The 12,736-nt window shown below is 39.8% G+C and overlaps 2 protein-coding genes across 5 annotated transcripts in view; both read left to right on the top strand.

Moving 5' to 3' along the window:
* Positions 1-6,246, top strand: part of fam189a1 (family with sequence similarity 189 member A1) — a gene marked incomplete at both ends in the record, with an annotated part of 118,476 nt that extends 112,230 nt beyond the window's left edge. Inside the window, 4 exons of the mRNA XM_083891801.1 lie at positions 36-818; positions 2,040-2,114; positions 3,950-4,269; positions 6,043-6,246. Of these exons, the coding sequence (XP_083747927.1) occupies positions 36-818; positions 2,040-2,114; positions 3,950-4,269; positions 6,043-6,246 (1,382 nt within the window). The remainder of the gene's footprint in view (positions 1-35; positions 819-2,039; positions 2,115-3,949; positions 4,270-6,042) is intronic.
* Positions 6,247-9,505: 3,259 nt separating this feature from the next.
* golm2 (golgi membrane protein 2) overlaps positions 9,506-12,736 on the top strand; it is a 15,837-nt gene continuing 12,606 nt past the window's right edge. For all 4 annotated transcript variants that reach the window (XM_083891185.1, XM_083891187.1, XM_083891186.1 and 1 more), the window contains exon 1: positions 9,506-10,592. In XM_083891185.1, coding sequence (XP_083747311.1) covers positions 10,266-10,592 — 327 coding nt within the window. In that variant the 5' untranslated portion in view covers positions 9,506-10,265. The remainder of the gene's footprint in view (positions 10,593-12,736) is intronic.

The raw sequence follows: 12,736 nt of genomic DNA, 5'->3' as shown, positions 1-12,736 counted from the left end.
TGATGAGGCTTTATTCCCTTTTGGGTTTTTTTCAGCCTCAGTGGACAGCGCATCACTGATGGTGTCAGAGGTAGCCGATCAGGACCAGACTTGCTCCTCCGAGGACTTGTGCTCTCTGGAGGTGCAGGGCTCAGACTCCTCTCCGTACGGCACGCCCCACACCGGCCCCGCCGACGGAAGCTGCACCAGCCTGGAGCTCTGTACTCGCGGATCGTCGCGTTGCCACCGCGGCCTGACCAACATAGACGCTCGCCCCAGTGACACCGGATACAGTGAGTCGTCGCAGACTCAGGATTCTCTGGAGCGCTCGCCCGACTGGTCCTCAGAAAACTACAGTAATCTGGACCAGGAGGATTCCACCGACAACACTCATCCATGCAACGAACTCAGCGCTGCGATGCACATCTGTGACGAGCTCGCATCAGCCAAACAGTTACCAGAGGAGCCACCCAAACCTCAGACACACTCCCTCATTAAAGCACGAATGATGAGCCGGAAGCTCATGCTCCCGGTCACCCTCCCCCCACCGCCTCAGCCTTGCTCCCCCACCTCTGTGGCCTCCTCTGGTGGAACCTCCAACATCAGCCCCCTGGCTCCTTCTCCGTCTCCTTCCCCTCCGAGCAGACCGCGTGGCCCCAGGCTGTGTTTCAGTGTTTGGTCGCCGTCTTCGACGTCACAGCCGGCCTCTACCTCAGCCCAGAGTGGCCAACCCTCACCCACCCGACCTCGGGTGTTCCGAGCAGCCCGGAGGTACCGCAAGCTGGCCCGGATTGTCCGCTCCACCAGTGACCCCATCTCCTGCTCCTCTACGAGAGGAGGTGAGTGTGACAGGAAATGTCAGAAAAAATTCATACTGCAGCTGTCGATTATTTTTGCCGATTAATCGATGAATCGTTTGGTCCATAAAATGTCAGAAAAAAAGTTAATCAGTGTTCGTCAAACCTGGAAATGACTATGTTCTCGAATGTCTTGAATCTTTTGTCCACAAACCAAAATGATTCAGTTTAAATGATTTCTTTGAGTGTGCATAAGTTAGCAGGTTTGATGTTCGCTGGATATTCATTTTCGAAAGACATTTTCCTCAATCAACAAATAGACATTTTCCCATTCTGATTGCTGTAGTAGTTGCCAATGGTAGGCAGCTATTTACTACAGGTAATGTTTTGTTGATATTTGCCATTATAGTGAAACAGTATGAAATTAAATATTTAAAGAATTCACCAAAAATCAACAAAAATATATTTTCTCATTCTGATTGCTGTAGTAGTTGCCAATGGTAGGCGGCTACTTACTACAGGTGAAGTTTTGTTGATATTTGCCATTATTGTGAAACAGTATGAAATAAATTTTTATAAATATTATTCTAAAATACTCTGTAATAAAAATATGACGATGCCTTTGGTGTGTTTTTCAGAATTATTCCCATCCTGTTTCACCGAAGCCGGCTACGTCAAACAGACGATGGAAATTTAATTTTGTTGAATAGCTGCCAACCATTGGCAACTACTACAGCAATCAGAATGAGAAAATGTCTTTTTGTTGGTTTTTGGTGAATATTTTAAATATTTAATTTCATACTGTTTCACAATAATGGCAAATATCAACAAAACGTCACCTGTAGTAAGTAGCCACAGAAATCTTGTTTTAATCATGAAAAAGGCTTCACGCCGATTATCGCTTATCAAAAAGTTGCCGATTAATTTAGTAATCGATTAATAAGGGCAGCTGCTGTAGAAACATGGTACCGCGACCCTGAATCAAGACACCTAACCTAAAGTACTTTTTACGTTTTATATGGCTATGAAAGTGATTGCACACTTATACAAACATTCTAATGGGTAGTATATTCATTACCTGTCAATAAACCCTTCTAAATAATTGTAATAATAATAATAATAATAATAATTATTGTATTAATTTGCTTATGAAGCAACTGTTGGATCTGTAGATAGTGGTAATGATTTATCATCAGTGGTAGCAGTGGTTTCTATCGGCTGCTTTGTTGGTCCTCACTCACAGGTTTTTGTCTCCCTCTACAGGAGAAAATAGTGGCTGCGCCTCAACCATTAACCCTGCTGCTGGAGCTTCAGCTCATAGCTCATCACCAGAGCAAGGTATGTAGACACAAGTTCATGTTATGTGCTTTTGTGAAATTGGGCCAGAGACAGCTTTACATTTGTTTTATCACTGCCCCTTTTCTTTTGTATTTTGGAGAGACATTGAGAAGTTTATTCAGAACAGGACGATTCATATTAATTGAACCCAAAGGGATATTGTCACTGAATTTAATTGTAGCAGCAAATCTTTAAATCACATGACAAATCTTATTCTTGCATTTGGTCAATTTAACATTCATAAAGCACACTTCTCTAAATCCTTCCCTAACATGAACAGTATCATAGATACTTTAACTCACGCTGCTATATTTTGATCAATTATTCTCCATAGCCCCTATTATGACTATATTTTTGTTTGTTTATTGATTTTACATTACATGATGTAGTTATTTTTATATCTTTTATTTAGTATGTGATTTGTATTATTTGTATCATGTATATTCAAGATTCAAGATGAGTTTATTTTTTAATATGCACTTTCAACACAGGGTCAACAATGCAATGAAATGCTTGGGATGTAGAGAACCGTTGACTCGCTGAGATAAACCTTAGTACTAGTAACATGCAATACTACTACATTAAAAAAGTGCAAAACAAAGGAGTGCACAATACAAGAAGAAACATAAGTGGCAATAAAGTGAAGTGAATTAAAAAAAAAAGTCTAATGAGATGTGAACAGCAGTATAATAATAAAGTGAGCAGCAGTATGATAAATGTATTTTCTTATTGCACAGTAAATATTGCACAGGTAAATGAGGTAGGATACAATGATACATTTGTGTTAATGCAGCAGCAGTAAACATATCATGTATTACCGAAAGTGATTTAGTGCAGAGTTCGGTATTGTACGGGGCCCTGAGGTGCAAAACACAAACGCAAATCACAAAACAACACAAATCAAAAAACACAAACGCAAATCAAAAACACAAAAACATTAACCCAAAACGGAAACACAAATCACACAACGCAAACACAAAAGCAGAAAACACGAAACATTAACTCACAACGCAAACACAAAAGCAGAAAACACGAAAACATTAACTCACAACGCAAAACACAAAAGCAGAAAACACAAAAACATTAACTCACAACGCAAAACACAAAAGCAGAAAACACGAAAACATTAACTCACAACGCAAACACAAATCCCACAACGCAAACACAAAAGCAGAAAACACGAAAACATTAAATCACAACGCAAATACAAAAGCCACAACACAAATACAAAAGCCATAACACAAACACAAAAGCCACAACACAAATGCAAAAGCCACAACACAAATACAAAAGCCACAACACAAATACAAAAGCCACAACTCAAAAACCACAACACAAATACAAAAGCCATAACACAAAAGGCACAACACAAATGCAAAAGCCACAACACAAATACAAAAGCCACAACACAAATACAAAAGCCACAACACAAATACAAAAGCCACAACACAAACACAAAAGCCACAACACAAATGCAAAAGCCACAACACAAATACAAAAGCCACAACGGAAGTAACCCACAACGGAAGTGACCTACACTATTAATTAATTTCGTTTTATTTTAAGGTTTAATCATGAAACTGAATAAGAAGACATGTAAAACCCAAATTTGTTGAATTAGGGTTGAGGGTTGAATTATCTTAAAATATGTTGGATACATCGTTATATTTACTGTAAGTTGTCTTATATACATAAATTCAAGGGAAAGAATTCCAGCCCATTTTAACCGAGCTACGATACACAAAGCAAGAGTAACTCCACTGAAATGATCATTGCAATTGTTTGCGATTGAACTGATTTAATGGTTTCACAATTCTTCTTCGCTTTATCCTCAGACTCGAGAGACATCTCGGCAGCAGAGGTTGTCGGAGGTAAGCCCACGAGTGTCAGGAGGCAGCAGAAAGAGGACAGGAAAATCGACATTCTCCTGAAGCCTCGGTCCCTGCACACAAACTCATCTAACGAGCGCCCGCACTCCCTGGCTGACCTCAAGATGTACAAAGACACCAAGATACTGGTGGCCAAGTTCCTGGAACACTCCAACTGCAGTCTACCTCCAGAAGTGCAGCAGGTGGTCAACAACATCAAGTGTGTCATCAAGTCGGACGAGAAACACATGGAGGAGGCCATCTTCAGTGCCAATGTTATCGATCAGGTAATTTAGAAAATAACGTTTGTCTCTGTCTTTGCCCTGTGACGGACTGGTGACCTGTGCAGGGTGTGACAACTTTTCGCCCCAAAATTAGTGTTCATCCATCCATCCAACATTAGACAGTATATATCATTTATAGAGGCAGTGTATCATACACTACTGTTCAAGAGTTTGGGGGCACCGATACAATTGTTTTGTGTTTTCCATTAAACGTTACACTTTTATTCATCAAAAAAGTTGCTAGACAACATTAGAAATAATCATTTTTATTCAAAATAATCATTTTTGAATGCTAGTGTATTGTGTTTATAAGAGTTATACAGCTCTCTAAACGTAAATATTTCATCATTTTTGTAACAATATCGAAATCTCACAATACAACAAACTCATTCATAAGTGACTTTTCATATTACTTGTATTCCCTTTGCAGTTCGCCAGTGTCGGCTATTTATTTTTTTCTTGACTTGGGAAAGTTCTAAATTCCTTTAAAAGTCAGATTTAAACAGTGCTTCTTCTGCTTTTCTCCACATCGGCTGAAACAGAACTACTGTTTTTGGCCAGAAGACTCACAGTAGTTTGACACCGTCACAGGTCCATGATTTTGGGGAACAATACCGTTACATTAGCGCATTGGTTCTCAAAGTGCGGCCCGGGGGCCAATGGCGGCCCGCAGAAACATTTCTGGCGGCCCGCAGTGAATTACAGTTGATAGTTTTAATCCAGGAGGTACTAAGCTTGTTAAATGTTTATTGGACATTACTGGGGCCCACGGTTGGTGTAGTGGTTAGCACTCTTGCCTTTGCAGCAAGAAGACCCGGGTTCCTGGGTTCGAGCCCCGTTTGGAACAACTTCGGAACAAGGGCCTTCCTGCAAGGAGTTTGCATGTTCTCCCCGTGTGTGCGTGGGTTTCCTCCGGGTTCTCCGGCTTCCTCCCACAGTCCAAAAACATGCGATATGGGGATTAGGTGAATTGGTCACTCTAAATTGACCGTAGGTGTGAGTGTGTGAGTGATTGGTTTGTTTGTCTCTATGTGGCCCTGTGATGGACTGGCGAACTGTCCAGGGTGTACCCCGCCTATCGCCCAATGTCTGCTGAGATCGGCACAGCACCCCCCGTGACCCTCTGGTGGAGGATAAAGCGGTAGATAATGGATGGATGGATGGACATTACTGGATACAGACCAATAAGTGTAAACAAAAATACTGGGTATTTAACTGGTTTCTATATGGTGAATTTTAGTGTATTATTGGGTTATAAGCTGGTAATAAGCAGGTAGCTACAGCCCCCAATTACTAGCTATTTACCCAATAAATATATGGTAACATAAATGTGTTACTTGGTATTAACCTGTAATTAGAAGGTAAGAACAATGGTAATTACCCAGTAAATTATAAACCGTTATTATATTAATGCTTAAATTACATTATATTAACGCTTATATTACTTAACGCTAAACTGTAGAACTGCAATCTGGTCATTAAAATTATTACAATTTGGATTTCTTTCTGTTTTTTTCCCTTTTTTTTTCCTTTGGTGGCCCTCAGTCCAATGTTGGGTTCCTAAATTGGCCCTTACAACAATGTACATAATACAATACAACATCACATTGCACAATAATAAACTGACTAATGAAAATAAAAAATAATAATAATCAATATATATTCATCTATCACGTAAATCCCTTTGACGTCCAATGACTTTGACTCTTTAGCTTATACAACATTAAAAAAAACTTAACACGTGTCTCTCTTTGCCTGTTGATTGGTGCGGTCCAGGTGATGACCCAGCGCACCATCGGCAGTCCCAGAAAGCGAGACTGCGACGACCTTCATCTCCAGAGCTGCGGCGCGCTGAGCTCCTCGTCGTCTCCCTCCATGAGCCGCCCCAAACACATCCCACAGACAACCAGCGCCTCCACCAAACCAGTGGACGCCCCTCCCTCCGAACAAGGCCTTGAGTACAGAGAAACCGTTCTCTGACCGTTTCTCCCAGCGAGGACTCGAGTTAAACCTCTGAGGGCATTTTAAGGTGGTGCTGGAGCGGAGCATTTCATACCTCCTGAGACGTCGTGAGATCGTGTATTTGTACAGTGTGACTGCCATATAGACAAACGCTCTCATGCCCTGTGAGACTGTGCCAAGTCATCAGCAGAAATGGTAGCAAACACACCTGACTGACTGAGTCTGTGAAGGTTTCTTTTTCATCAGAAAATTGAAAAGAATGTTTTTTTTCTACTGAGTTTCATCTCCTTAACAAAGAAAAAAGATTCACAGCTGGTTAAAGTTCAAATCCGTGGCTGACCGACAGTGGCAATAATGTCATCAGGACTGCTCGAGAGATGTTTGTATTCATCTGTAAACCGAACTGACCGGGCATTACTGGCCATTGTTTGCAGACTTTGTGCAAGTGTTGCTGATAGGGTGGTGAATATTTTGTGGCGTTGCTGGTTCAAAAAAAACATCACAGATGTGGATTATTTAACTGACCTCATTGTGTATTGCGATTCTTATCAGTGTTACATTAAAGTATGAGTTTGTATCTGGTGGTTTTTTGTTCTCATTGCAGCTCCCTGTTTCTGGATTGTGTGTCATTTTGACCATTTTGTTTATGTCGTTTTCAATCACAGACTGTGAAGTTTAAAGCGGACCTAGAGTGGTCCTGTTGCACATATATGTTAGTTATGGAGGTCTACTTACATACATTAACTTGTTTTTATGGTCAAAAACCTCCTAGTTGCTGTAAACGAGCCGATAGAAATCCTCTTTTCTGACGCTGTTTCCCAGCCGCAATATTTCAGACTCAACTTTCTCACCCAGAAGACATCTCCAATCACACGTCTTGTGATTGGCCAGTACCCGGAAGTACACCCGCTCAGAAGCGCAGCTTCCCCCTCTGGAACGTAATTGCACTGCTACTCATTATCAAAACGTTGTTTTAATGGTCAAAAACCTCCTAGTTGCTGGAAACAAGCCGATAGAAATCTGTCCTTTTTGAAGCACTTGTCAGCCGCGCTATTTCAGACATAAATCTCGTCTGAGAAGACAGACTGTGTTGTGATTGGCCAGTACCCCGGAAGTGACATTCGGCACACCCGCTCTCAGAAGCACAGCTCCCCCCTCTGGAACGTTGGATGCACTGCTACTCATTATCAAAACATTGTTTTAACAATATTTAAAAATAGCTTCTTCACGACTCCCCGCCGCAGTCCCTTTTATGACTTTGACCCGGAGTCAGACCCAGAGTCAGAAGACACCTCCACAATGGACGTTATTCTTCTTCTGCGGTTCAATGTATGCAACCGGATGTGCCCAGACTAGTGCCCGGAGCAGGAGGATCTGCTGTTCCGGTGTTTAAGTAACCGGACCGGGTTTTTTCAGAGATCTCGCTGAGCCCGAGATTACAATAAAACACAGCGTTCTCATCAGTGGCTGAACTGTTTGTTTAGAACCTTCAGGGCTTCATAAACAAGGTAATTACACAGATACACACTAAAAAACAGCGTTCATTGGAACTTCCGGTCTAGGTCCGCTTTAAGTGACATAAATTGTTGAAAAATAATCAACATAGACCTTACTCGGTCTAATAAATGCTTTCATCACTTTTCAGCACTTGTTTAGTCAAATTACAGAATACCTCTGAAACCAGCCTGTTTGTGATTCTAGAACTGCAAATCTGCCTTTTTTAATCCAACATTGTTTCATTGTTTCTCATCACACGTGATTAATGACAAGTGAATAAGAACTGCATATCAGATTTAATGACATTGTTGTACAACTAGTTTGATGGCTCTGAGAAACCTCTGCCAAGGCCACTCAGATTCCCCAGATAAGCAACATTCCCGGCATCAACAGGAGATAAGTATGTCAGTTTCCCTGTCAACGTTTTTGAAGCAAAAGATTTTAAGTCAAATTTAATAAAAAATAAGTAGTAACTTTGGGAATTTCAAAGGTGACTAGGCCTAATCAGTTTTTGTGTTTTTATTGTTAAACTTGAATCATTAAGTGGATTTCGATCAAAACACTGTCACATAGACCTATATTAGATACTGTAACATGTCATTTTTCTTTGCAGAATTATTACAGAAAATTATGTCTTACAAGTTTAACAATTGTTTATGAAGTCACAGGCAGGGAAATTGAAAAATGCAGCAAAATCCATAGCCTAAATCTCCTTGGCAGCGGTAAATATATTTAAAGACTGTATTCTTGCCCATTTGGCACTGAAATATCTCCATGTTGTTTTCTTTATTTACAACACAAGAGAGGACGTTATAGGTCCAGTGTGTAAGAATTATTGGCATCTAATTATTATTATTATTATCTAAAATTCTAACATGTCCTGGAACTACAGTGGCCTTCACATGCCACAAAGAATGTGTTTTTTCTTGGTGTATGTCATGAATTTTTGTGTGAATACACAACATGCTGGTTTATTTGTCTGTAAACATGGTGGTGTGCAAGATGGAAGCCTTGAGAAGCAAGGCCTCAGTGCCTGATCTGTACCCGGAAACACGACCACGCAATGCGTTATGGCAAAATAAAAAAAATAGTTTATTGACAAAATTCCAACTATACAATTTTGTTTTTTTGATAAAAATCAATTGACTACAAATCAAATAACAATATATATATATATGAACAAATAGAATTGACTACATTAATCCAATGTTTTAATCGTTTTTCTATTTTTTTGAATGTTCATTGGACGAAATGTGGATAAGTGATTTTTCCAGTAATAAAATAAAGTGAATTATTTGGGCAGTGACAAATCGGCATTTTGTGTAAAAGTACAAATGTACTTGTACTTTATTTATACAGCCCTTTACGACAATCCTTTTGGTGATCCAAAGTGCTTTACAACAAGTAAATTAATAAAGAGGAAACAAATAAAAGTAATTAACAACAGTAAAAACAATAAAATAGTGCAAAAATAAAATAAGATAGAATCAAATAAAAGATAAAAAAGTGTGACACCATACTACTCGGTATTAAAAGCCATCCTAAACAAATAGGTTTTTAGCCTTGATTTGAGGCCTACAAATGAAAGGCCCATGGAAATATAAGGATTTTAATTATACACTTAATAATATAAACATACTTCGGGGAATTATTGCTTTTTTTTGCATGTTGCATACTGTTGCATACACCGGAAGTAAGCAAATCACACATTTATTTTGAAATGGTGTTGGCCTTCGGTACCGGAAATGGTGTACCGTGATTTCAATTCGCTTAACAGCGCAGAAACCATGTTTGGTGTGCGTCGGTTTGCATAGATTATTAAAAAAAAAATCCGTAGTTTGGTGATCCCCAGATTGTGCATGTATTTCAGTGTTTACATCCGTCCTGCGCAGGAGGAGACCGCGGTCGTTTGTGTGACAGTAGCTCGCTCGTGTTCGTTGCTTGCTAATGAGAAGTGTTTAGCCGGACATTGTCAGGTCAGTGGGAGCTAGCATTAACGTCTGAAATGATCATTGGTCTCGTTTTTTTACTTGTATTTTGTGGTTAAAATAACTCGAGGCGTTCGAGTTAAGGGGTCGACGTCCCGCAGCGAAGAACTATAAGGAGATACTTAGCTCAAGGCTAGCGCCGTATAGCTAGCTGTGTGTAGTTTGTATTTGTACACTCGTCGGTGCCACGGAGCCGCGCTGCTGTCCACGTCTCATCTCTAGTCGACTGTGTTTAACGTTGCCAGCTGAGCTAGGCCACGTCCCCGCGGGCGGTTTTCATCCACGGGCATAGGACGAACTGTCGGGAAGATGCCTCATGTGCGGAAGGAGGAAGGAGAGTAAACGCTCAGAAGAAATGTGAATCCTTGAACATTCATGACTCTGTCCGGGTAGTGTGTTTGCATTTCGGAGCGGTTGCCGCATATAAACGGCATGTCACGTAGACGGATGTGCTGTATATGTCACTGAGCTGTGCACTCGGGTCGCGGTGTAACGACACGGAGTAACGTTCTAGTTTTTTTTTTTTTTTTAATTACATTTTTTTTTTGGGAAATGATCGGGTTTGGTGCAAACCGACGGGGAGGCCGCCTCCCGTCCTTCGTCCTCATCTTCTTGATGGTGATCGTCGCCATTCTGTCTTTTAACTACTGGACAATGTCCAACAAGCACGGGCGTCTGCTGGACGAGCTGGTGGAGGTGCAGTCGCAGGTGCAGCGCACGGACGCGGCGCGGAGCCGCCTGGAGAAGCGCAACACGGAGCTGATGGTGCAGGTGGACACGCACAGGAAGCAGATCGACCAGAGGGAAGGGGACTACAGCGTCCTGGAGGGCAAGCTGCAGGCCCGAGAAGCGCTCATCAAAAAGTGCACTGACGAGAAGGTAACAGCCGCGATGTCGTGATTGAGCCCAGCCTTATGAGGCGCCGATTGTAAAGTTGCGCATGCTAAAAATAAGCAACTTTTTGCCACATTTCGCAAAAAAAAACATGTGAATTTTTTTTTAATGTTAGTTTTGACCAGATTTACAGCAATATTTGTGAATTTTGTGGTATTTACTTCTCTTGTGAAAATATAATTCAGTGTTTAATCTGAAAAAAAATCTAAATGTTAAATATTAAATCTTAATGTTAAATTTAAATGCTAAATATAAATATACATCTTAAATATAAATATAAATGTTAAATATAAATGTTAAATGTAAATGCTAAATATAAATATGAATGTTAAATATAAATATAAATGTTAAATATAAATGTTAAATCTAAAGGTTTCGTTTGAAACTAAATGTTTAGCTAATTCACACTGCCGGTAACCGGATGCACCAAAATAAAAGCTCGAGGAGGTCAGGCTGTGTTTATACAATCAAGTAAGCCGGGGGAATAAACTTGAACATACTATCTATCGTGATAATAACTACCTAAAATAACAAAAAAAAACATGTTCAGAAGTGTTTTCGCTCTGCCTTTTTTTACCAAGTATGCATCGGGTGGTGAAGACATCGATGTATTATATGAACTGGATAGAGCACCGCCCCCTTTTCTTCCGCGCATATGCCAAAAAAGTTTTTGACTTCCGCGTTTATTTCCGGGTGACGGGGCCCGTAGAGCATGCGCAGTAGCGTCACTACCATATAAAGATCTATAAAAGCCTGTGTCCATGTCTCGAGGTGTCCTGTGGACACTTTTACAGGCGTCTCTTTTACTATTGCAGTCAATGGGAAAATTGCTTTTGGGCTCCATGGGGTTTTCTGTTGCAGTACCCACAGTGGCCACCATGTGAAAATTGTATCCCAGAATGGATTTTTAGTCGGAACATCGCAGCAGAGAACACAAATAAATAAGACGTACGATAAGACATATTTATAGTTTGGCAGCGACGTTGTCGGAGGTGATTAGCTTTAATGTATTATTTTATTTTATTATTATTTTATTATTTGTTTTTCACCTGACAGTTTGAAAAACGTTTACATAGTTTAGGTAGTTATTATCACGATAGTGTATGTTCAAGTTTATTTCCCCGGCTTGTTTGGTTTTAATTCGTCATTTGATTGTATAAACACAGCCTGACCTCCTCAAGCTTTTATTTTGGTACATCCGGTTACCGGCAGTGTGAATTTGCATATTAGCTAAATATTTAGTTTCAAACGCAATATTTAGATTTAACCTTTAGATTTAGATTTAAAAATATATTTAGCATTTAGATTTATTTAGATTAGTTATTCAGATTAAACATTGAAATTATATTTTCTCAAGAGAAGTAAATATCACAAAATTCCCATATATTGCTGTAAATCTGGTCAAGACTAACATAAAAAAAATTCACATGTTTTTTTGCTAAATGTGGCAAAAAGTTGCTGTTAATTTTAGCATGCACAACTTTACATTCGGCGCCTAATACAGCACTGGGTGTGGTGGAGTAAAAGTTCACTGCCACAGAGTTTTTAACCATCTGTACTGGAGCTCTGAGGGTTAGAAAGTAGAAACTAGAGATGGGTCACAGTAACACATCTCAGTCAAAGAACCCCCCAAAAACTCACCATTTATGATTCTGAATTTTCATTATTATTATGTTGATTAAAATTAAGGAGAATCAATCGTTCATTAGGGCGATCATCGATTTGCTGAGTGGCTTGAAGAGTGCCACAAGTGAGAGCCTGTATCTTGTCAGTCATCGTTGATTACAGTTTTTATCATTCTTGCGTTTCACTTTAACATTTTCACAAATAACTCATGAAACTGCTCGTAACATTGTTTCTTCTGGTTCCTCCCGTATCCATGAACATCTTCTAAAAGCTGATTTCAATATTGCATATTATCATATTATCATCCCGTGACAAATTACAACCTTACACAACATGAAGAAATGTGAAAGGAAACTAATCACAGAAAGAAATGAATGAATTATATTATAACTATATGGCATTATATATTAATAAGTGGCAGAGAAGATTTTTAAATAAATATCACTGACACTGTGACGAACCTAAAGACGATTATGACATTCATACTTTTGACTGGTGTGACA

The sequence above is a fragment of the Microchirus variegatus genome (assembly GCF_963457635.1).
Source record: "Microchirus variegatus genome assembly, chromosome: 6".
Taxonomy (NCBI): domain Eukaryota; kingdom Metazoa; phylum Chordata; class Actinopteri; order Pleuronectiformes; family Soleidae; genus Microchirus; species Microchirus variegatus.
The sequence above is the reverse complement of the archived record's forward strand: the minus strand, read 5'-3'. Positions and strand labels throughout refer to the sequence as shown.